Source organism: Miniopterus schreibersii, assembly GCF_964146895.1.
Source record: "Miniopterus schreibersii genome assembly, chromosome: 1".
Classification (NCBI taxonomy): domain Eukaryota; kingdom Metazoa; phylum Chordata; class Mammalia; order Chiroptera; family Miniopteridae; genus Miniopterus; species Miniopterus schreibersii.
This window is the reverse complement of record NC_138101.1, coordinates 3,331,929-3,354,252: the sequence shown is the minus strand read 5'-3', so window position 1 is coordinate 3,354,252 and position 22,324 is coordinate 3,331,929. Positions and strand designations below refer to the sequence as shown.

Genomic DNA, 22,324 nt, shown 5'->3' with positions numbered 1-22,324 from the left:
TCAAGAGGCCATCAAGCCCTGGCCTGGTGGCTCAGTTGGTTGGAGCATTGTCCCGTACACCAAAAGGTTATGGGTCCACCCTGGCCGGTGTGGCTCAATGACTAGAGTGTCAGCCAAGCACCGAAGTGTTGCAGGTTCGATTCCCAGCCAAGGGCACATACCTGGGTTGCAGGTTTGTTCCTGGCCCGAGGGTGCATGTGGGAGGCAACCAATCGATGTCTCTCTCTCCCATCAATGTTTCTCTTTCTCTCCCTCCTACTCTTTTAAAAGAATCAATAAACACATGCTCAGGTAAAGATAAAATTCAAAAATAAAACGAGGCCACCTAGATGTCCCTCTGACCTGCAGCTCCGGGGCAGCCAGGGCCTGGTCCAACTTCAGGAACTCTGCCTCCCGCCAAGCAGTGTGAAGCCGCTGCAGCAGGACGCGGGCCCGGACTCTGGGGAGGGCCAAGCTCCTGTCCATCTGCGTGAAGCAGGCGTGCATGTCCTGCCTTGCCCTAAGCAGCTCCTCTTCGGACAGGGAGAAGGCCGAGCGGCAGAGCCTCCTGGTGAAGCAGGAACAGGATGTGGCTGAGTGATATTCCGTTTATACAGGCGCCGCATGTTCCACCCACTCGTCCATCAACGGACGCCCGGGATGCTTCTGTACCCTGGTTTTGTCAGTCAGGAGGCAATGAACTCTTACCATCTAGGACAGCATGGATAGACCTAGAGGGTGTTATGCTCAGTGAAATAAGTGAGACAGAGAAAGACAAATACTACATGATTTCACTTATATATGGAATCTAATAAACAAAATAAACGAATAAAATGGGAGCAAAGTCATACATACAGAGAACAAATTGATGGTTGCCAGATGGGAGGGGGCCTGGGGGGTGGGTGAAGGAGTTAAGATGTACAGATTGCCAGTTATAAAAAGTCACAGGGCTGTAAAGTACAGCTTAGGAAATAAAGTCAATAATATTGTAATTCAGAAGTACGAGGCCCAGGGCCTCTGACCGGGAGGACTTTAAAAGCCAGGCAGGAGCTCAGGGAAGAAGTTTCTTTCCCTGGCAAAAGTCTGCGTCCTTAGTAATTCCTACTTCATCCGACCAGGCAGCAGCTCCATCCTGCTGGAAACCGGGAAGCTTATAAAAACGGGTTTCGGACTATTGTGCAAAGCCACTTTTACATAACGCCTCCGAAACAGAGGCCGCAACCTTTCGGAATCATAAATAAGCAAAGTATGTGAGCAGAAGGACACCACGTCTGCTGTTAGGTAACCCTCTGTAACCCTCAGAAAAGCCAGACTCTTCTGATAGCAATGTGCAAGTCTGTTTTCCTGCTGGGCGACTCAATCAGTGGCGGCTTTAGTCATAACCCCGCAGAATGAGTCCAGATGAAGTTGAGGAAAACGACCATCTGGTAAAAGGTTGTCAAGTCCAATGCAGGTGCCTCAGAAGGGCCAAGCAGGGGGATGTGTAAAGAGACTTGGGTGGAATGTAGGTTGAGCTGAATAATTACCGCTGAGAACAACTTGTGGGTTGGGAAATAGCATTTAAGAAGCTGATGTATGTGGGCTTGGAGAAGACGGCATCTCGTTTGTTCAAGAAAACAAACACTAATGAAGATCAGGAAATAAATGAAGAGAGAACCACACAAGAACCACACAGGTGAGATCAGAGAGAGCCAGGGAGCCCCTTCATCTAAACCGAGACATCACCACTCTCTGCGGACACCTGGGGACCTGTTTTCCCTGGAGCAAGGTCAGGCCCGGGACCAGCACTGAGGACGCAGAGGCAGTCAACCGTCAGGGCCAGGAACATCCTGTCCCATGGGAGGTAACCGCCACCAAGCAAGGATGGGCCCTGCAGAATGACGCTCTGCTACGTGGTCCCTCACAGGGTCCGGGAAGAGCACAGGCCACAGGGCAGGTGGGGAGGACCACCCACCGGCGTGGAGCCAACGGAGCAGCTGGGTCAACAGCGAAGGAGGGCGACAGGTGGACTTACAGGATTTACTAGGAAACTCACTCTCCTTCCTTCTCGCCCAACCGCCACCCACATCCCTCCACAGCCCTATGTCAGTGATGCCATTTCCAATAAAAAGGGCTATAGATTCAGCATTGAAGCTAAGATTCAACTTAAACTGTTGAATGCCTATACCAAGAAGAGAACAGTTAAAAGGGTTGGGATTTTGTTTCTTTGCTTAAATGGGGTTTTCTAGGTTGGTGGGCTGGTTGGTTTGTTGAAAGGAAAAGCAACTTTGAGGAATATTGATAGTAGGACCACCAGTTAAAGAGAAAAGAGGCTCCCCTCCTCTCATCAAACATCACTTCTCATCTGGGGACTCGGTGAGGTTCCTGCGTATCCAGAAGTAGTGGGTTCAATTCCGTCTGCCCATGAATTTATTCAAACAAAGCAATCACATCCTCTCATGGGCACCAGGGGCACCCCCACCCTCATAACTATAAAGCCTGCTCCCTGCGGCCCCTGCCCATTCACTGCAACCCCCAAGGGGCCCTGGGTGTCATGCAGTGACTCAGAAACTGTCGTCAACCTCATCCGTCCAGCGTCAGATGTCTCATGTTCACCACCCCATAACCCCAGGCCGGAGCCCCTCCCTCACCTGTGGCCGGGCAGGAGGCCATGGAAAGGCACAGGGATACTCACATAAAGACCCAGCGCCCCCAGTGTCGCAGTTCCGCCTGCTCCTCCACCGAGGGCTCCAGGGCATCCTCCTTGAGCCTCTGCCTCACGCTCCGGACGCCCTCCTGGTCCCGGTCCCTCTCCTGGGCCTCGAGCTGCTGGGCGCAGGCGGCCAGCTCCGCGCCGTGCTCCTCCAGGATCTGCTGCAGGAAGAGCCAGGGCACGCCGCGCTTGAGCAGCTCCTGCGTGAGCGTGGAGCTCTGCAGGCGCCGCAGCTCCTCCGTGGCCTTCTCGAACAGCGCGAGGGTCAGCGCCCTGAGCTCGTCCAGGGCCGCCTGGTCCAGCCGCTCCTGCAGCTCCTCCAGGGCGGCGCCGTGGTCCGCCGCGAGGCGCCGCCAGCGGCCCAGGTACTGGCCCACGTCCTGGGCGGCGCGGAAGGCTTCCCCGAGGGCCAGCTGCTCCTTCCGCTGCTCCTTGTGCTGGGGGGTTGCAGAGGGGAAAGGAAGTGGGACAGGCTCAGTCACAGAGCCCTTTGGGAAAACAGCGTGGAAATTTGCCAAGGGAAGCTGAGAATGGTTAAGCCTTTTCCCAACAAGCACACATTTAGGAAATTATCCTGAAGAAAATCACCCAGCCTGGCCAGTTTGGCTCAGTGGTTAGAGCCTCGGCCCACAGACTGATGGGTCTCAGATTCAATTCTGGCCAAGGGCACTGCCTCGGTTGCAGGGTCATCCCCGGCCCCAGTCGGGAGGCAACCAATCCATGTGTCTCTCTCACATTGATGTTTCTCCCCCCACCCCCTCTGAAAAGCAAAGGACAAAAAATCCTGGAGTGACGATTAAAAAAAAATAACCCAAAACATAGTGAAAACTTCATTTGTGCCACATTTATCAAACACTCATCTACTGACTAGGTGATGCCCAGGAGGCAGGCCCCCGGGGTCCAGTCCTGGCATCTCCACGGACAAGTGGATGCGAGCATCTTATCCTCGCGGTGACTCCATTTCCTCCACAATAAAGTGGGGAGAAGAGCACCCACCGCGTACAGTTGCTGCAAGGATTCAGTGAGTTGCTTAATACAAGTGTAGCTCTTAACACACATGCAGTTCTTAACACACATGAACCGCGTCCTGGGGGACAGACGGGCATTGGGTGTGCCTAAGGCCAGGAGGGAGGTGGCAGGCAGTGGGGAGGTGGCTTGTTTGAAGGAGACGCGCTCAGGCAAGAAGGCAGGAGCGCCCCACTGTGCCTGGGACCTGAGACCCTGATGGGCTGCGCGTCGGGGGGGGTGAGGGCGGGCAGAGGGGAATGCCCAGGAGTGAGGGCGCAATGTGCTGAGGTTACCTGCACCCGAGGACAGTGGGAACTTGGAATAGTTTTACAAACTCATGCTCCGCAGAGCCTCCCCAGCAGAAAGGGTAACTTCCGCTCTGCATCACTGGGGTGCACTGTGCAGGGCGTGAAGTGGGCACATTACGGTGCATTTACGTGTGTACGTGCCAGTCTCTCGCCCACAAGGTGGGCAAACAGCTGAGTAGGTGCATGTCAAGAACAAGGCTGGGGCTCCAGGTCAGAGAGGCCTGGGTTCAATCCCGCATCTGCCCCTTACTGGATATCTGACCCTGACCACGTTACTTAAGGCTGTGACCTGAATGTTTGTGTCCCCCAAACACTAACATGTTGAAACCTAATGCCCGATGTGATGGCGCCTGGAGGTGGGGCCTTTGGGAGGGAGGCGCTTGGGTCATGAGGGTGGAGCCCTCATGGATGGGACCGGTGCTCTTAATAAGAGACCCTAGAGAGCTCCAAGCCCCTTCCACCACATGAGGACTCGGGGAGAAGGCAGCCAACTGCAGCCCAGAAGAGAGTCCCCGCCAGAACCCACCACGCTGGCATCCTGAGCTCAGGCTTCCGGCCTCAGAACTGTGAGATAAGAAGTTTTGTTTTTTATAAGCCACTTAGTCTGTGGTGTTTTGTTAGAGCAGCTGAAACAGACTAAGACACTGAGACACTCAATAACTGTTCCAGCATCGCCCTCCATGCCTGCACCCTTACCCGGGCAGACATTGCTAATCCACCACGACCCTCTGCCTTGACACCATATTCCCAAAAGTCACTCCCAATCAACCACAGATGGCCCGTCAGGGCGCCCGCCCAGTCACCAGGAGGATCCCAGCTCCCGCAGGGCGAGGCCAGTGCTGGCGCTCGGTGGCTGATCAGAGCAGTTATGCAAAGAACAAACGGCAGAACCCCTTCTGTACCTTTTGCAGCATCTCTCGTCTTCTCTTAATTATTAACTTTTGGTGGAGCTTTTTCTTTTCCTGCTTCAGGTCATTTTCCAGCTTCTGCTTTATAGAGAAGACTTCGGTCTGAGCCCGCTCCATCAGCACTTCCATCTGGTCTTCATCCAAGTACCCTGCTCTAGAGGAGGGAGACGCAGGGTTAATGCCCTCCCCAAAGTCACCTCCAGCCTACTGCTGCTGTGGCCGAATGTTTCTCTCCGTATTACTTTGGTCTGAATAAGAGTCTATACCCTGAAGGAGCAGGATAACGGGCAGTCGAGACATTACTGAAATACAGGAAGGGTCAGGACAGTGTCACTGCGGATGAGCAGACAGAGCTCAACACCAGGGGAGAAATCGCCCGGGAGAGCAGAAATTGAGCAAGACTTCGGGGAGAAAGGACTAGTCAAGGGGCCACTGGGGTACAGGCAAAATCTTCCAGGAGGAGATGGTGGGGTAGGAATTCCTGGTGATGAGAACGGCAGGAGCAAAGTCTAAGAGGTAAACGTAGGGAATACTCCAGGAGGGTTAATTCTGTGTGACTTTGACTGGCTATGGTGCCCCATTAAACAGGATTAAACAGGGTTTCTGGGCGTGTCTGTGAGGGGGTTTCTGCATAAGATCAGCATTTGAATCAGTGGACTCTGGAAGCAGATTGCCCTCCTCTGTGTGGGTGGGCCTCCTCCAATCAGTTGAGGGCCTCAGTACAGGCAGGGAAAGAGGAACTGGACCCTGTTTTTCCTGCCTCACTGCTTGAGCTGGGACATCTCATCTCATCTTCTTCTGACCTCAGACTGGAAGCCCCCGGTTCTCAGGCCTTTGGACTCGGAATGAATTACATCGCCAGCTTTCCTGGGCTCCAGCAGGCAGACAGGAGAGCCTGGGACCGCTCAGTCTCCTTAACTGTGTGAGCCAGTTCCTCACATACATCTCCTGTTTTGTTTTTCTGGAGAATCCTGACTGGTACACTCTGTTACCACCAAGATTACCATCATTTTCCCAGTCTGCCTGTGTCCCTGGGCTGGCCACCTGCTTGGGACAGGGCAGATTCTCCATGGAAACTTCTTGAAGACGCGAATGGGTGAATGAATAAATGGTAGATACATGCTTTAGAAATAAGTCTGTGTCAACCTTTCACAAGAGAATTTAAAAATCAGAGGCAGCTCAGAGCTGTACACCGGCTGTCAGGTAGTTCCATTCAAAGCGTGGAGCTATTTCCTTCACTCGGGTGGAAATTAATCAGGATGTCGAGCCAGCCTGCAGTGAACTTCATTAGCGTCTTGGGTAAGGAGTATGCAGATCATCTGCATCTACAGAATCCTCATTACATAGAGCGGCAGAGCTTCAAAGTCCTAATAAAATTACCTGGTGGAACCAACCCATAAAACCACAGCCATCGGGAGAAACCAACTTCATAGTCATGGCCCTATCATTTCAGGGCTTCTCGTAACTTAAAAGAACAAACTTCACTGTTTACGATTCAGCACCTCAAAGACTAGCTGAGCAGGAGCCCGGAGAGAGGCGAGGGCTGCACTGAGGAGGTGGCACCACCACCACCGGCCTGACCGCAGGTACCCCCGGGGCTGCTGAGGCGGCCACTCGGAATCCCAGACAAGCACCTATGTGTCCATCCTTCATTCCAAGGCGACTGCGAGGGCCAGCCCTGTGCTGGAGCTTAGAGAACAGGGCTCCCCTCAGTTCCCATGAACCTCCACCACCAATTTCTCAGTGAAACGTCGGGGATTTGTTTCAAAATCCCCCGGGGTGGAGACGCAGAGCCACGTCAGGACTGTCCGTGAGTTGGTGTCCGCTCAAGTCTGATGGCATGTGGGGTTCATTATACGGTTTTCCAGACGACCGCCCGTGTTTTTAAATTCTACGATGCAACAGGGTCTCGCACCCAGAGAATTTTCCTTAAGACATAAGAACAGCCCGTGCCTTCAACGGATGAGCAGAGAAAGGGGGGTGGTCTCGGCTGAGGGGTGTGGGGGTGCGGCGGTTTGTTTGTGTATTTTGGACACTTTGGGGGTTTACCTCTCGTGTTTCTGGATGAGGAGGGTCAGCTGAGCAGCGGCCGCGTTCAGAAGCCCCTGCACACGGGCCTCTGACGACTGCATGTTCTGGACCAGGTACTCTCTGTGGCCGAACCTTTTACTCAGATGACACCTCTTACTGGCCTGGAAAACGTCCGTTAACTGTTCTACATCTTCCTGTGGGAAAACCCAAGAACAGACGCTGATTAAAATTTAGAGAAAATGCCTTGCAGCTACTTTAAATATTATACGTCCTTTCTAAAGAAAATATACAGGAGCAGGAGCCCTGAAATGACTACATAAACCTCCCTGCCCTTAACACAGGCCTTGAAGAAAATTATATGCAACCAAGAAATGAGGCCTTGAAAAGTGCCCTGGGCCCAGACGGCAGAGTCCTCAGACCATCTTTGCTGCCCTCAGAGCGAGCCTGACCGGAGGCCTTACCTGTATTTTAGAGTAATCTTGCAGCAGCATTTTAGCTGCCTCTGGCTTCAGATCCCCTTTGAAAATAGCACTTTTTATCTGGGCAAAAAAGATGGTGTGCAGTTCATTTCTCTGGAAAACGGCCAGCTGCCTGTGAGCCTTGGCAAAGTCTTCCTCCTGCTGCAGCGCCAGGGACCTTCTCAGCTGCTCCTGCTCCAGGCCGTGCAGGGTCCGCAGGAGGCTGCTGCACTCACTGGCAGACTTGTGGAGAGAGGAGGCGGGCATGAGAGGCTCACTTGCCAGACAGGTACGCACACGAAGTGCAAGTGCACAAGCACATACATGCACACACATGCACACATGCACATGTACACACAGCAGACATGCAGCCACCCACCATGCACACGGACACGGGCACACAGCACATGCATACACAGTGCATACTCATACACACAACGCAGTGCTTGTGCAAATATGGGCACACACACAATGTGCAAGTGCACACAAACATTCATGCACACACGTGCACACATGGCAGGTATGCAGGCTCACAGCCATCCACCATGCACACATACACACAGTGCATACTCATACACACAACACAGTGCACTTGTGAACATGGGCACATGCACACATAAGCGCACGAGTGTGCACGCTCACATAGGACACACGTATCCACAATGCACATACACACAATGTCCCAAGCTGACAATGATGAGGCTGCTTAGCTCTGGGAATGGTGTTGCAACCTGTCTTCCTTATGATCCTAATGTTTCCAGAACAACCTCAAAGCGGGAAATGCACAGGGGTGGGAATCTGTGACTCCAACTTCTTGCAAACAGCCTGCACATGGAAGCTCCAGGCACTGTGCTACCAGGCGCTCGGGCTACTGGCACGGTCCTTATTCTTCACTTAGGTGCAGAGGAAAGCACCGGCATCCAGGCCCACACTGAGGGCAGCCGGATAGAAAAGGCGGCAAAGAGGAGGGAAGACGTGGCCACGTGGCTGCGTGCACATTACATGGTCCGGTGCGAAGGAAGGAAGGAGGAAACACACCGTGGCTGAGTCCTGAGCATTTGCGCTCCCAGCACTCACAGGGCTCGTGCCCAAGGAGGGGGTTCTTCATTCCACGTGGGGAGGCAGAACTCTGAGACAGCCACCAAGGGTCCCAGCAACACCCCCCGTGCAGATGTCGTGTGTGTGTATGTGTGCATTCTGTACACGTGTGTGGCCACCTCCCAGTTCCCCACATCAGAGACCTACTTCCAACCACTCACAGGCCTACAACGGCAAAATACTCATTTCCATCTTTCCAGCTCTTTTCACTGGCTTTTCAACTTGTTCGGAACCTTGCCCAGCATGTTATTTATTTAGGGTTCCCCAAAGAAACTCAGCACGTTCTGTTTAGGACAGCAGCTGACACACCACTTAGAAAGTGAGAGTTGATCTCCGGTCAGCAGGGGAGGCCAGGGGAGGCTGAGGGACCAGCTCTCAGAGCTGCTCCTCCTGCATCACTTCTCCCAGCCACCCTGAGGGGGCGCCCTCAGCCTCGCTTCACATTAGCAGAGCCAGAACATCCTACAGTGGGAGTCCGGGTAGGTCTGACTCCCAAGCCCGGGCTGGAGAGAGCCAAGCTCTAGCAACCGCAGTCAGAGAGACTGTGCACACACTGGCATCACAACCTCTCTGTGGATGCGCTCTTCTGTGAATAAAGCCTTCCTACTCTCCCCAGGACCTCCCACGGCACCGTAGCTCCACCATAGCTCCACCATAACACAGCTGAATGGTATCACATTTTTTATGTGTGAGGATCCTTCTTAAACTATGGACTTTTTGAATGCAAAACCTATGTCTCATTTTTCTCTGTACTTTCACAGCCTAGCCCAGTGCCTGAGACAGTAAGTGATAGTAAATGCTTTCTAAATGAACTCTGGATGGATGGGTGGGTGGTGGGTAAATGGATGGGTAGATAAATAGATGTACAGAGGGACAGGAGGATAGGTAAGTGGATGGATGGGTGGGTGGGTGGGTGGGTGGGTGGATGGATGGATGGATGGATGGATGGATGGATAGGTAGATGGATGGATGCATGGGTGGATGGATGGGTGGGTGGGTGGATGGATGGATGGATGGGTGGGTGGGTGGGTGGATGGATAGGTGGGTGGGTGGATGGATGGATGGATGGATGGATGGATGGGTGGGTGGGTGGGTGGGTAGGTAGATGGGTGAGTGGGTGGAAGGATGAATGGGTGGGTGGGTGGATGATGAATCCCCAAGAGGAAGGAGAGGCGGTGAGAGCCTTCCTTCCAGAGCTGCCTCACCCTCTCGCTAACACGTTTCAGCAGCTCTTCCACTTCCTCCATCGCCGCCACCTCCCTCTGGTACTGGTTCTCTGTCTTCTTCCTTGTTTCCAGGTCGCACTCGGCCGTCAACGCCACCATCTTCCGGTCATACTCCTCCTGCACTTCTTTCTCCAGCTTCAGAAACTGCTTTTTGAAAACAGCGCCCATCCTCCTCTCTGCTTGAGGGGAGAGGTGGCCCCTGCTGGTCAGGTCTCTCAGCAGCAGGGCAATGACGTCTTTGCTGATTTGGGTTCGACAAGCCTCCAGATCTGAGTCGGCCCGATTCAGGGTTGCAATCTCCAACCTGGGAGACACAAAGGCCGGGAGGGTTCATCACGTCAAGTCGCGATGGAAACCAGAGGCCCCTCAAAACTCTGAGGTTTCCGATCATTCGCAGGTCAGGCCTTTCTTCTTTCCTTTCCCTCCTCCACTCCCTCCCTTCTGCTCCTGCCAGTGCCTGAACGCCGGGGCTCAGTAGAAGATTTTAAAAATACGTTTTTACTGATTTTAGAGTGCGGCAAGAAGAGAAAGAGAGAGAGAAACATTGATGCCAGAGCAAAGATCAACAGGCTGCCTCCTGCACGCCCCCGACTAGAGACCAAGCCTGCAACCCGGGCATGTGCCCTGACCGGGAATCGAACCAGTGACCTCTCAGTGCACGGATGTTGCTCAACTGAGCCACACCAGCCAGGGCTGAGGGGCAGACTCTTCAGTAAACGTGCAGGGGGCCGTGCTAGGAGCCACACGACCATAACTAATATAAGATACGGTTCTTGTCAACAACGAGACAGGAAAAAAGGGAGAGTTAATATATTAAGAGGATTTTAAAATAAAATTTAATGTAATATGCTGCCCTGGGTGGGATCCTGGAACAGAATAAGAACGTGAGATAAAAACTAAGGAAATCTAAATAAAGTACGACTTTAACGACAAATAAATATCGGTTCATTAGCTGAGCTCTCTGCTGTGTCTGAGCCCAGTTTCCCGGCCGGTCAGTGAGCATACGATCACCGTGTCAACGAAGGTTACTGAGAAGATGAATAACTGCCCGAGCGCAGCTTTGTTCTAACAGCCTCGTGAACATCAAGCCATGTGCTCCTCACAAGCCTGTGAGGCGGGTGATTAACGCTCCCTTTACAGGTGAAGAAACTGAGGCACAGACACATTAAAGTTCTTTGTCCAGAGCAGCACAGCTATTCAGGGGCAGCGCTGGGGTCTGAAGCCATGACATGCGGCTCCAGAGTCCTTGTTCTACCCTTTGTCCTAGGGGCTCGCACCAACATGCACCCCGCTCCACCCCGCCAGACTGGGCGTCTGTCTTCTCCGTGAATGCTGAGCGCCTGGGGTTTTATCGGGGTTTTAGGATAAAGACTGGAGGTGGAGCTGCTCTAGGTAAACACCTTGCACTGGCTGCAAGCGACCCTCCAGCCCATGTCCCCAGACTCCTGCCACCTGGCCTGTCCCCTTTTTAATCGTCAAATGCCACCCCCCGAGCTCTGCGCATGCTGCCCCCATGGAGTTCTCATCACTCAGGTCCAGCTTAACTGACCCTCGCTTAGAGGGGCCACCTGAGCCCCCAAACTAGAGCAGGCCCCCCACCATTCCTGCTCCTGTACCGCCCTTGCCCCAGGGGCGAGTGGGCAGCGACTGGCACTGTGTTTGTGTCTTGTTGTGAAGTTCACGAGGACAGAAATCAAGACCGTAGCACCCAGCAGGTCTGCCACCAGGCCCGGCGCAGAAGGTGCCCCGGCAAGAACCTGCTGAAATAACCAATCCGTTAATTAACTTTTGAAAATCGCTGCACCACGAACAAAGAACCCAATGAAAGGATAAATGTACAAAAGAAAATGTGGGCGAGCGGCTTCAGGGTTTGGCGTGGGGAGCAGAATCACAGCTCGGAGACAGTTTCTACGGACTGAAAAAGACGGTGGTTGTGAGACACATCCCACGGGCGGCACACAAAAAATGACTCAACAGCCATTTGCAACAGGCTCAGTTTAACACAGCCCGGCTGAACCCCGCTTTGTACCGAACGTAATTCCGAGACAGATTAGAAGGCGGTGTTGGTAGCAACAAAAGAGAGCGATGAGCGTCCTTCGAATAACAGGAAATAAACACGGGCTTGGAATGTCCTTCTCCCGCTTTTCTCTGCCTCTCTGGAAAAATCTCAGCTCGATCTTTATAAAATGCCATTATGTCAACAGAACAGTGGACTGGAAAGCAGTCAGGCCCGGGCCCACATCCATGACCACTCGTGTGACCGTAGGCAAAACCAATAAACCTTTCCGAACGTCACACTTCCTTGCGACAGTTGCTTTGGGAATTAAATGAGATCATGGGCAAGAGGCGTCAGGGTCAGAGCGAGGCCAGGGCTGAAACTCTGCCGCGACCAGCCAGCGGCCCCGTTCCTCCTTCCTCCTGTCCCCGCCTCCCTGGGGCTGAGCCACTTCCATCGGGACAATGGTCCAGGAGCCTGATAAAAATCAGAGGAGCCCTGGTCAGTGTGCTCAGTGGTTAGGGCATCGGCCCACACACCAAAGGGTCGCAGGTTCAATTCCCAGTCAAGGGCATGTACCTGGGTTGTGGTTCTATCTCTGGCCCCGGTCAGGGCGTGTGCAGGAGGCAACCAATTGATGGGTCTCTCTCACATCAATGTTTCTCCCTCTCCCCCCCTCCCTCCCTTCCACTCTCTCTAAAATCAATGAAAAAAATACCTTCAGTTGAGAATTAACAACAACAAAAATCAAAGGAAATGTCCCTTCCTCAAGTCCTCCCTGTGGAGGTTGGTGGCCTCTAAATAAACAGCATGACAGAGAAACAGCCAAGCAAGCCAAGAAAACATTCCCTGTCAAAAATAAGTCTGCGAGACAGCAAAGCAACGGCCCTGACGGGTCTCAGAAGTGAGGCGGCAATCAAGTCACTGAAGGGCACACTCACAAAGCCGGCCCACCCTCCTGTAAGAACGACAAAGGGGCTAAGTGATTTGCGGGAGGAAAGAGCTATTTTTAGCAGGGAGACAGCAGATTTCCACGCACATGGAGCCCCCGACGTGACATTTTCTTTCTCTTTTTTAACCCTCACCTGAGGATTAAACTATCACCTGCTCGGGAAGCATTTCCATGGCCCTCTCAGAGGTAATTAGTTCTTCTGGGCTCCGCAGAGCCCGGATCTTCCCTTTAGCATGGTGCTCACCAAACTTTCCTGGGCACTAGGTCGGAGCGCCTCAGAGCACAAACCACGTCTTAGTCACCTCTTTTCCCAAATACCAAGCATAGTGCTCAGCGCACTGCGGTTGTCTGGTTGTGACTACTGAGTGACAAATGACTGAACGAATGGATTCAAATTCATGAATGAGTGACATATACTCAGTGTTCACTCTCAGGCCACTAGAGGTAAAACATTCATCGCACCCGAGAGAGTGTATGTGGTTAGAATTCTTACTCTTCCAAGGCTTGCAGCATGCTTCCCGAGTCCTCCGAAGACAGAATGTCTACCATCTGGTCATTCAGAGCCAGATCCTCATTCATACCATCGGCTGACGTGAACTGCGAGTGCTCCAGCTTGCTCTCGTGATGCTGAACCTTCAGGAGAATTTCAGAAACAGTTGAGTTGGCCTTCTCGGGAATGTCACATGCTGGAAAAGGCATGAGGGAAGGTGGGAACCCATCGTCAGAGAACCTGGCTGGCCTCACCACTTGTGAGCAGGGTAAACTCAGGCGAGACACTGCACTTCCCTGAGTCTCTATTTTCTCATCAAAGAAATGGGATCATAATTCCAGTAACCCTGCATAGAGTTATGTGGATAAAACAAAGCAATGAATGGATAGACCATTGCAACCTGTAAAGAGCTATAAAAATATTTCATCACCACCATCACCACCACCACCATCACAACCACCTTTACTATCACCACCATCATCACTATCACCACCATCACCACCACCATCATCACCACCATCACCACCTTCATTACCATCATCACCACCACCATCACAACCACCTTTACTATCACCACCATCACCACCACCATCACTACCATCACCACCTTTATTACCATCATCATCACCACCATCACCATCATCATCACCACCGTCACCACCTTCATTACCATTATCATCACTATCACCCTCACCACCATCACCATTGTCACCATCACCTCCATCATCACCACCACCATCGTCATCATCACTATCACCATCATCATCACCATGATCACATAGAGGAAAATTCCAGTTGGTAGATGGACTTCAACATCAAAGCATGGCAGGTTTCTGATGAGAATACAGAATTCTAAAATACAAGTGACTGACTGGCGAGGTCTCATTCACTCCCTCACACGTGTATTGAGTGCCTTCTAAGCACTAGGCTCTGTACCGGGCAATGGGGATTGTAGCAGATGCCATCTGTTCTCTGCCCATGTCCCCTCACCCTTGTCACTTCAGTGCCCACTAGCCCAAGATCCACCAGCCAATACCTACACTTCCTTCCCTGAAAGCTTCAGAGCCCAAGCTTGGGAAAATATCACCCTTCACCTTGCCCCCGACCTTGTCCTTAACCAATAAGCAATGGGACTTGGTGGATAAATACCCCAGCTCCTTCTCCGCTTGGGTGGATGACTGTGAGGTTCATTCCACGGTCCCGGTTCCCGAGCAGAATAAAGCTCCAGGTGGCCCGGAGCTAACTGGATCGGCTGCCTCAGTCCCCCAGCCCTCACCATTATCCCCTGGGGTCACTTCCCATATAAACTACCTGCATCTGGAACCTGGCCTCAGGATGTGCTTCTGGGGAAACCCAGACCAAGACAGGAATATGGAGACTGAAGAGTTCACAGAGGGCCCCACAGATCAGGGTAAGTGTTGCGTGGGGTCTACAGACCTAGCGTGGGAACCCAGAGAGAAGCCCCTAACTCAGCCAGGAAGTGGCCAGTGATGACTTCCAGGGACAGACAAGGCCCGAGCTGAGTCTTGAAGGATGGGTCAAAATTATGCTCACTGAGGAGCAGAGAGGGGACTGTGTGGAGAGCTCAACTTCCCAGGGAACGCCAAGCCACTGGGGGGAGGGGATGCTGTGGTGTGGGGCGGGAAGTGGCAGGAGAGGTCGGGAGAGCAGGACCCTGGGGGCTTTACGAGCCAGGCCTGGGAGGCCCGGCTTCCCAAGGATGAAGTGAGCCTCAGGCGTTTCAGCAGGGAGCGTGGAAAGGAACCGGAATTAGGGTGCGGCAAGGCTACGAAGCCGGCCACACAGCGGGGCGCTCAGTTATGCAGCTGGACTGCAGGGGTTCTCAACACTGGCTATTTGCTAGAATCATCCAGGGAGCTTTTCAAAATGACTCATCATGGGGATACTTCAGTGGACAATCCAATCAGAGTGTCAGCAGGTAAACGTGGACATGAGCATTTGTCCACATTTCCCCAGGGGGCTCTGATGTCCATCCAGGGCTGAGACCCACTGACCCAGAGGATAAACTTCAACTTCACACCCAGCACCCAAAGGACCCCTCCGGGAAGAAGACACGCGTGGAGACTCACCTGGTGTCTGGCGAACACGCTTCCCTTCAAACACTGACATCGAACCATGAAGAAAAGTGTGACCCAGGTCAGCACAAGGGAGACCACGAAGGCCACGAAGAACCCGACTGCATGAAGGCCATGGTTCGGGAGAACCTATGGGGACAAGAGAGACACAGGGGTTCACCTGTGGTCACACTTTATAGCTTTCGAGTTGAGTTATGACTTACTTATGGTGAAACAAGGATAGAGCCAGCGAGACCTACCTGGGGGGGCCAGCTTGCCACCTACTAGCTGGTTCCCTTGAGAGAAGTCCAATTTATCATTTTTTTCCCCTGTTGCTGTGCTTTTGGTGTCATATCCAAGAAATTGCCAATCCAATGTCAAGAAGATTTCCCTGTTTCCTTCTACAAGTTTTATAGTTTTAGATCTTATATCTCTTTGATCCATTTTGAGTTAATTTTGGTATACGCTGTAGGGCAAGGGCCCAACTTCATTCTTTTGCACATGGAGATCCAGTTTCCCCAACATTATTTGTCGAAATGACTGTCCTTCCCCCATTGAATGGTCTTGTCACTCTTGTTGAAAATCATCTGACTATACATATGAGGTTTTTCCTGGGTTTTTGATTCTATTCCATTGGTCCGTCTTTACGCCAGTACCACACTGTTTTGATGACTGTAGTTTGTGATAGGTTTTACTTCTATTTATTTTTTAATCCTTACCTGAGGATATTTTTTCCATTGCTTTTCAGAGAGAGAGAGTGGAAGGAGGGGCAGGAGAGAGAAAGAGAGAGGAAACATCGGTGTGAAAGAGACACATCGATTGGTTGCCTCCCGCCTGCTGACGACCGGGGCAGGGACTGAGCCTGCAACCGAGATACATGCCCATGGCCAGAATCGAACCTGGGACCTTCAGTCCACAGGCTGACGCTCTAACCACTGAGCCAAACTGGCTAGGGCTTGTGGTATGTTTTAGAATCAGAAGTCTGAGGCCTCCAGCTTTGTTCTTTTTTAGATTTTTGGTGGCAATTTGGTTCCTTGAGATTCCATATGAATTTTAGGATGGGTTTTTCTCTTTCTTTCTACAAAAAGATGCCCTTGGGATTTTGACAGAAATGGCATTGAATCTGTAGGTCATAACATGAGGTCTTCCGGTCCATGTGCAAGGAAGGTTTTCCATTTAGTTGTGCCCCCTCTAATCTCTCAGCAGCGCTTTAGCGCTCAGTGTACAAGCCTTTCTCCTCTTGGCTGAGTTCACTCCGAAGCACCTCACTCTCTTTGATGCAACAGTAAATGACTGTGGAAGGCAAGAGGCTAACGTGTTAGCAATGCTTCTCTCTGCTGGCGAGGTTACCGGGTAATGTTATTTCATTTCTCCAGCTTTCTCTCTCTTATCCCTCCTGCCCCCGCCCCCTGGTGTCAAGGGGATGTTTCCTCAAAATGTCCACAATGGACATATATAGGGTGTCCCAAAAAAATGTCTACACACTTTGAATAATTATTAATTCCAATGGCTTAAATCTGGAAAGAAACATCAATTGAGGTATCACCTACTAAGTGTATACATTTTTTTGTGACACGATATATTAAATCCCATCCATCTACCCCCCCCAAAAAACAACCACCAAAAAACAGAAGTAGTTTGAATGAAAGGGGAAACCATACAGCATGATTTCTCTAGAAGGATTTTAGGAGTCAGCTAGTTGAAATCCTTCACTGTAAGCTAAGGATCCAAGCGGCAGAGGGTCAGGGCCAGGCTGACCCTTGTCCCATAGCCATTGGGGAGCAGCTCTGGGGGCAGAGATGCCTGTCTCCCCAGCCGACAGTTCTGGAAAGAGCGAGAGCTTGAAGGTAAACATAAGTAGAGACACTCACACCCATTACTAAGTTACTGATCAGGCGACTAGGTGGATGAGAGAACCACTGCTCTGTGTGATTCGGGTCCTCGGGGCTGCCACCAAGCTTCAGGACCTTGGCCAGATCCTGGAGCCTCTGGGACCTAAATTTCTCCCTCTTAGATGAGAAAGTGAAACTAGGTATTCTTTAAAGTTTCTTCCAAAGAGAAAAATCTATTCTGATGTCAACAAAAATGCATTAAGCGCCAACCAATAATCTCCATGTCACAGAGACAAGGTTTACCAGGTGTCCCAATGTCATGGGGTCCTGGTAAAGGGAGCCACCAGCATGCCCGGGGGGAGGGAGGGTCAGGAGTCACAGAGGAGACGGTCAGGATTTGCAGGGTGTTTAGGAGTCGTCCGAAAGACAGGCAGGCAAAGAACAGCAGGTGCCAAACCAGAGCGGTGTGGGAAGCAGGCCAGGGGCACCAGGAGACCGCAGGGGTCACCCTGCCTGAGGGGTCCCGAACGCTAACCCCCGGGAACTGGCTTCATGGGCAGGCAGTGGGGAGCCCTCCAGAACAGGAAGCCAGCAGGGTTGTGTTTTAGGGTGACCACGACAGTGAGGACGACGGGCTGCGCGGGGAGCAGGATTGACAGGTGGGAGGCTGGCGCAATAACCCCAACCAGACAAGGCGGACGTGGGTGCCCACTGCCAGGCCTCCGAGCTCAACTCAGAGCCACGGGCTTTCGCCCAGAGTGACACGCTCCCTCCGCTGAGCTCAAATGCGCACGTCGCAATTGCTTGTACTGGAGAAACTCCCATATTATACGTAGCTATCTACTGAGGTGTTCTTACTAATAGGAGATTGAGTCCCTTTTTATGTATGTTACAAATACTTTCCCAATTTGTCATTTACCTTTCTTCACACTGTTTTTAAATGTAACATTTTCAACTATTTCTGTACTCAAGTCCATGGGTTTCATATATATCATATATATGAAGTTCATATATGTCATATATGATATATATCATATATGATATTAACCTATACTTACTTTTTACAAACTTCTTATGTATCTAGATGTTAACCTGATGAGGGAATTCATGTTTAGTTTTCTTTCAAAAGATCTAGTCAGTTGCCCCCAAGTTTATGAAGGATGACATTCTTCACATCACATGTCATAGCGAGGTCGCTGTGGCTTCGATCGAGACCCCGTTCCCCTGTGCGTGGCACAGTGCCCGGCCCTCCCGCGGGCTCCTGTGATTAACGCGAGAAGCTGCAGTGACATCCAGCATCGTCGGAACACCAGCCCTCAGCGTCCAGCCCGGCGTGGGGTGGCTCTTTTCCTTTCAAAGAGACTCTATCGAGGACACAGAGCGGTAAGAAGGGGAACCGGGAAGCCACTTCTCGGGCCTCGTTTTCCTTGGCTGACGTCAGTTTCACCCTCAGGACAGTAAGGAGTGTGGCTGGATCCCAACTCGCGTGACGGATTACTGATGTCTTAGCTCTATTTTTTAACTGCTTGGTGACAATGTCAGGGGAGCCTCTATCCTCACAGCCGAGCCTCTCCTATTCATCCCTGTCACACTTCCCAGGTATAAAGATGTCCTCTTTGCAGGTGCCACGTCCACCTGCTACAATGCACACGGACTGGCAAGGGCCCTGCCTCATCCTACGTGTGTCTCAATGGTGCCAGGCACTGTGCCTGCTCCTCCGTTCACATTCGACCAACAAACTGGCTTGGCAGAAGTCAGGTTTCCAGTCACATATTTTAGAACATCCCTCCTCTCTCTCTAACAAAATCCTTCCTTTAAGGTCCAACTGAATTCTCACCTCCTCCAGGAAGTCTGCCATCCAGCCAACCCACAGAACTTTTTCTCCTGGCAGTACCCACAGTGCACACAATCTATCTATGAGCTGTGAGGGATTGAACTGATGAAGAGAAATGCGAAAGTGCTAATGGTGCCCGGCAGGAGGGGGGAGACCTGCCCACAGACTGCAGAGCTCCGGGAAGGTTCCAGGAGACAAAACACGCCTATCAGCCAGCCCAGCGGCAAACACTGCAGGGCGGGTGTGAACAGAAATGCAGGAACTAACCGCACAGCCTCAGGCCACCGCGGGGACCCAGACTGCGCGCGGCCCCAGCCTCGTGTGGGGCAGCAACGGCCCTCCGCGGGCCGTGGGAACAAGAGACCCTGCGTCACAGACATGAAAAGACCCGGGGCAGCAGGGGTGTCGGGTTGGATATTTCTCTCACCTTTACCTTGTCCTCTGCAGTGATGGTGAACGGGGCTTTCAGCTGTGTTCTGTTCTAGAAAAAAAACGTAACAAAACACTTTGGTCAACAGGTCCTGGAGTCTGACGCATGGGGCAACACTGGTGTATGTCCCACCCACTGTGCCTGGAGCTGTAAGGGGCCCGTGACTGTCGGGGGGTCAGAGCTTGAAGGGGTCTTACAGTCCCTTCGGGGGAAAAGGTCGGAACCGCCGAGCCTCCTCTCCCAGAGGCTATGTGGGATCTGAACCCCGGTCTCCTTACTGAGAAAGGCACTGGCAGTGCCCTTCGGTGCCACGCTCAGCGCTGGGGTCGGGCCAGACCGCCCAGGTCATCACTGGGTCACACTGTGTGTGTGTTTCTTTCCGTCTTCCAACATCATGTGCAAGACACACACAGCATGAGAAATCAACCTCTAGGATTAGTTATCATTATAATGACCCTGTGTCAGGGCCCAGGGGCTGAGTGATTATTCAAGGTCATAATGAGCTAAGGGACCCAGGTTCACGGCAAAGTGTGTGAGATGCCTGGGCCTGTGCACTTATCTGGAATTTGGTATCATTGAGGAAGGAAGGAAGGAAGGGAGGGAGGGAGGACGGACAGAAGGGATCTTGTGCCCTAAGTGTGTCTAAAACCACCTCCCTGGGCAGCGAGGAGGCAGGAATCAGAGTAACCAGCGATACTCACCACTGACTGTGACGAGCTCTGAAAGGTGAGCAGGGCCGGCAGCATCAGGATCTCCCCACGCCCAAGGTCTCGGGCCTCCAGGGAGGCCGTGTAGCTGACTGAGAAGGAGTCTCCGACTGCTCAGAGAAAAGGCCCATGGGAGTCATGACGGGGCCTCTGCCACGCAGCCACCCCCTGCCACCCTCCAGACAGCCATGCCATCGAAAGGAGGCGGCCATCGAGGCCCACGTGGGCAGCAGGGGGGCCTTTCAGATTCCCTCACCCTCAGCGGGAAAGCATGCCCACTCCGGGTACCCTGGGTTTCCCCTTGGGCTGTGAGCAGGTGCCAGGGGCCCCTTTCTGCTCCTGGGCTGTCACACCCGGCACCCCATCCCCACCCAGCATTGCCTGGGACTGCGGGGGTCTGTCTCTGGGCGCAGGATATGTTTAGCTCCCTCTCTTAGGAAAACCTAGAACCTTGTTTTCCTCAGAATCCAGGCAGGATCTGTTTATTCCCAGCGATACGGTCTGCACGACTAAGGACAGGAGTCTGCAGGACTTTGGGCCCAGGGGACAGACGATCCTAACTGCTCCTTAGACCCCTCCAGGCAGCGGGGTCTGTATGCACAGCAAACGGCACCACACCAGGGCCTGGGGGTGGTGAAGGTCACCTGGGGCTCACGAGGGTCTCTAGTTGGCCCTCAACTGCTTAATTACCAAAATTAACTGCTGGCACCGAAGGGAGAGCTTCCCTGGGAGACGGGTTCCAGCTCAGAGCTCGCCTTGGGAAGAAAGCAGGGAAGCTGCCTGCTCTCAGGAGGTGGCTCTGCACCCAGTCACACCCCGAGGCGACCGACCAGGCTCTGGAGACCTGGTGGGCAGAGAGGACCCCAAACAAGACTGAGGGACAGAGCGGCCACCACTGAGAGTCTGTAGTTTTTGCAGGACACCGCAGTGTCTCAGCGCCGCTTTTGGAGGTGGAGACGGTGTGGACCGGGAGCCTGCCACCTGGGGCTGCAAATGGACCGAGTCCGCTGTAACTACCAAGGAATCCCTCCCACTGAGCTGGCGTCTCAGGTGGGCTCTGGGCACCTCCCAGAGACTGAAGGCACTTCGTAAACTAACACCAAAAGGAAGGTCTGTGTCCTGCCCCTGTGTGGCAGCTGCCCTGGGCCTCAGTCACAGTCGGGGAAATGCTGAGTGCTGGGTCTGGGGACACGGCCGGGCCTGTCCAGGGACTGAGAGGGGACTGTTGTCTGAACTGGGTGATTTCAGGGCTGAGATGGTGATACTCCATTTTTTTTTTTTTTTTTTTAAAACAGGTTTGAGATAAAATTTACATGCCATCCAATTCACCTATTTTCAGTGTAAAATTCAAGGAAATTCAGTATATTTACAGAGCTGTACAACCATCACCACAATCTAATTTTAGAATATTCCATCACCCTAAAAAAAAGCCTTGTGCCCAACGACAGTCACTCTCACTGCTCCCCCCCCCCCATCCCAGGCCTAATCACTAACCTACTATCTTTGGGACAAATCTGCCATTTTTGGACATCTCATAGGAACAGAATCATATAATATGTGTTCTTATGTCTGGTTCTTCCACTGAGCATATATTTTTTGGGGAGCACACACCAGAACTTCACTCCTTTTCACTGCCAAGTAATATTCCATTGTGCAGCTACACTGCTCTTTCTGTATATGATCCCCTTTTGTGTTCCTGAACTCCATGGACTTTGTAAAAAGCGAGGCACGTGAAAGCATGACACTCAACTAATTCAGCTTCTGAGACAAAGGAGCTGCACCCTCGAAGGCGGAAGGAACCCCACTCCTCCTAAACATCAGCATTGCCTGGGCGAGTCTGGGCAGAATAACATCGGGACGCTGGTTTAAGGAATTCTAACTTAAGAATTCTGGACTTTGGACTTTTAAAAACTGACAAGGACTAGAATCTTGGTCTCAGATTTTAATTCCTTTTGGACTTGAATATATTTGAATTTCAATTTGTAGGAGACTCATGCCTGAGATTTTCATTTCTCCCTGAGAATTTGCTAAAGGGATGCGTTGGCAGTTTATTGTTGGATAATTTTACGTGGCTACACTCAGGGCTGTCCTTTAATCACCCTGCACACCCGTGATTTACCACGTTGAGCAGCAAGGCTGAGTATGATTAGATGGGTATTAGAATTAGGGAGGATTTCCAGCCTTGGGTTTGGAGTTTATTTCAATAATACAACACTCTGGATCATTTCCAAAGCCTTCACAGGGCAGGAAAAGAAAACTCATCTGTCTACCAGCCCTCCGAGATGGACACCCCAGGGGGC

The 22,324-nt window shown here is 52.2% G+C and overlaps 2 protein-coding genes across 4 annotated transcripts in view; one reads left to right on the top strand and one right to left on the bottom strand.

Moving 5' to 3' along the window:
* STK32B (serine/threonine kinase 32B) overlaps nt 1-22,324 on the top strand; it is a 616,411-nt gene that overhangs the window by 196,954 nt on the left and 397,133 nt on the right. The gene's annotated exons all lie outside the window — the stretch shown is intronic.
* Nucleotides 1-22,324, bottom strand: part of EVC2 (EvC ciliary complex subunit 2) — a 41,757-nt gene that overhangs the window by 14,447 nt on the left and 4,986 nt on the right. For 2 of the 3 annotated variants that reach the window (XM_081131475.1, XM_081131476.1), the window contains exons 4-13: nt 20,019-20,134; nt 19,315-19,368; nt 15,237-15,371; nt 13,150-13,289; nt 9,688-10,012; nt 7,388-7,627; nt 6,945-7,120; nt 4,890-5,049; nt 2,654-3,108; nt 343-547 (exon numbers count right to left, since the gene is read on the bottom strand). In XM_081131475.1, the coding sequence (XP_080987601.1) occupies nt 343-547; nt 2,654-3,108; nt 4,890-5,049; nt 6,945-7,120; nt 7,388-7,627; nt 9,688-10,012; nt 13,150-13,289; nt 15,237-15,371; nt 19,315-19,368; nt 20,019-20,134 (2,006 nt within the window). The remainder of the gene's footprint in view (nt 1-342; nt 548-2,653; nt 3,109-4,889; nt 5,050-6,944; nt 7,121-7,387; nt 7,628-9,687; nt 10,013-13,149; nt 13,290-15,236; nt 15,372-19,314; nt 19,369-20,018; nt 20,135-22,324) is intronic. The other variant, XM_081131477.1, reaches the window with a different exon arrangement.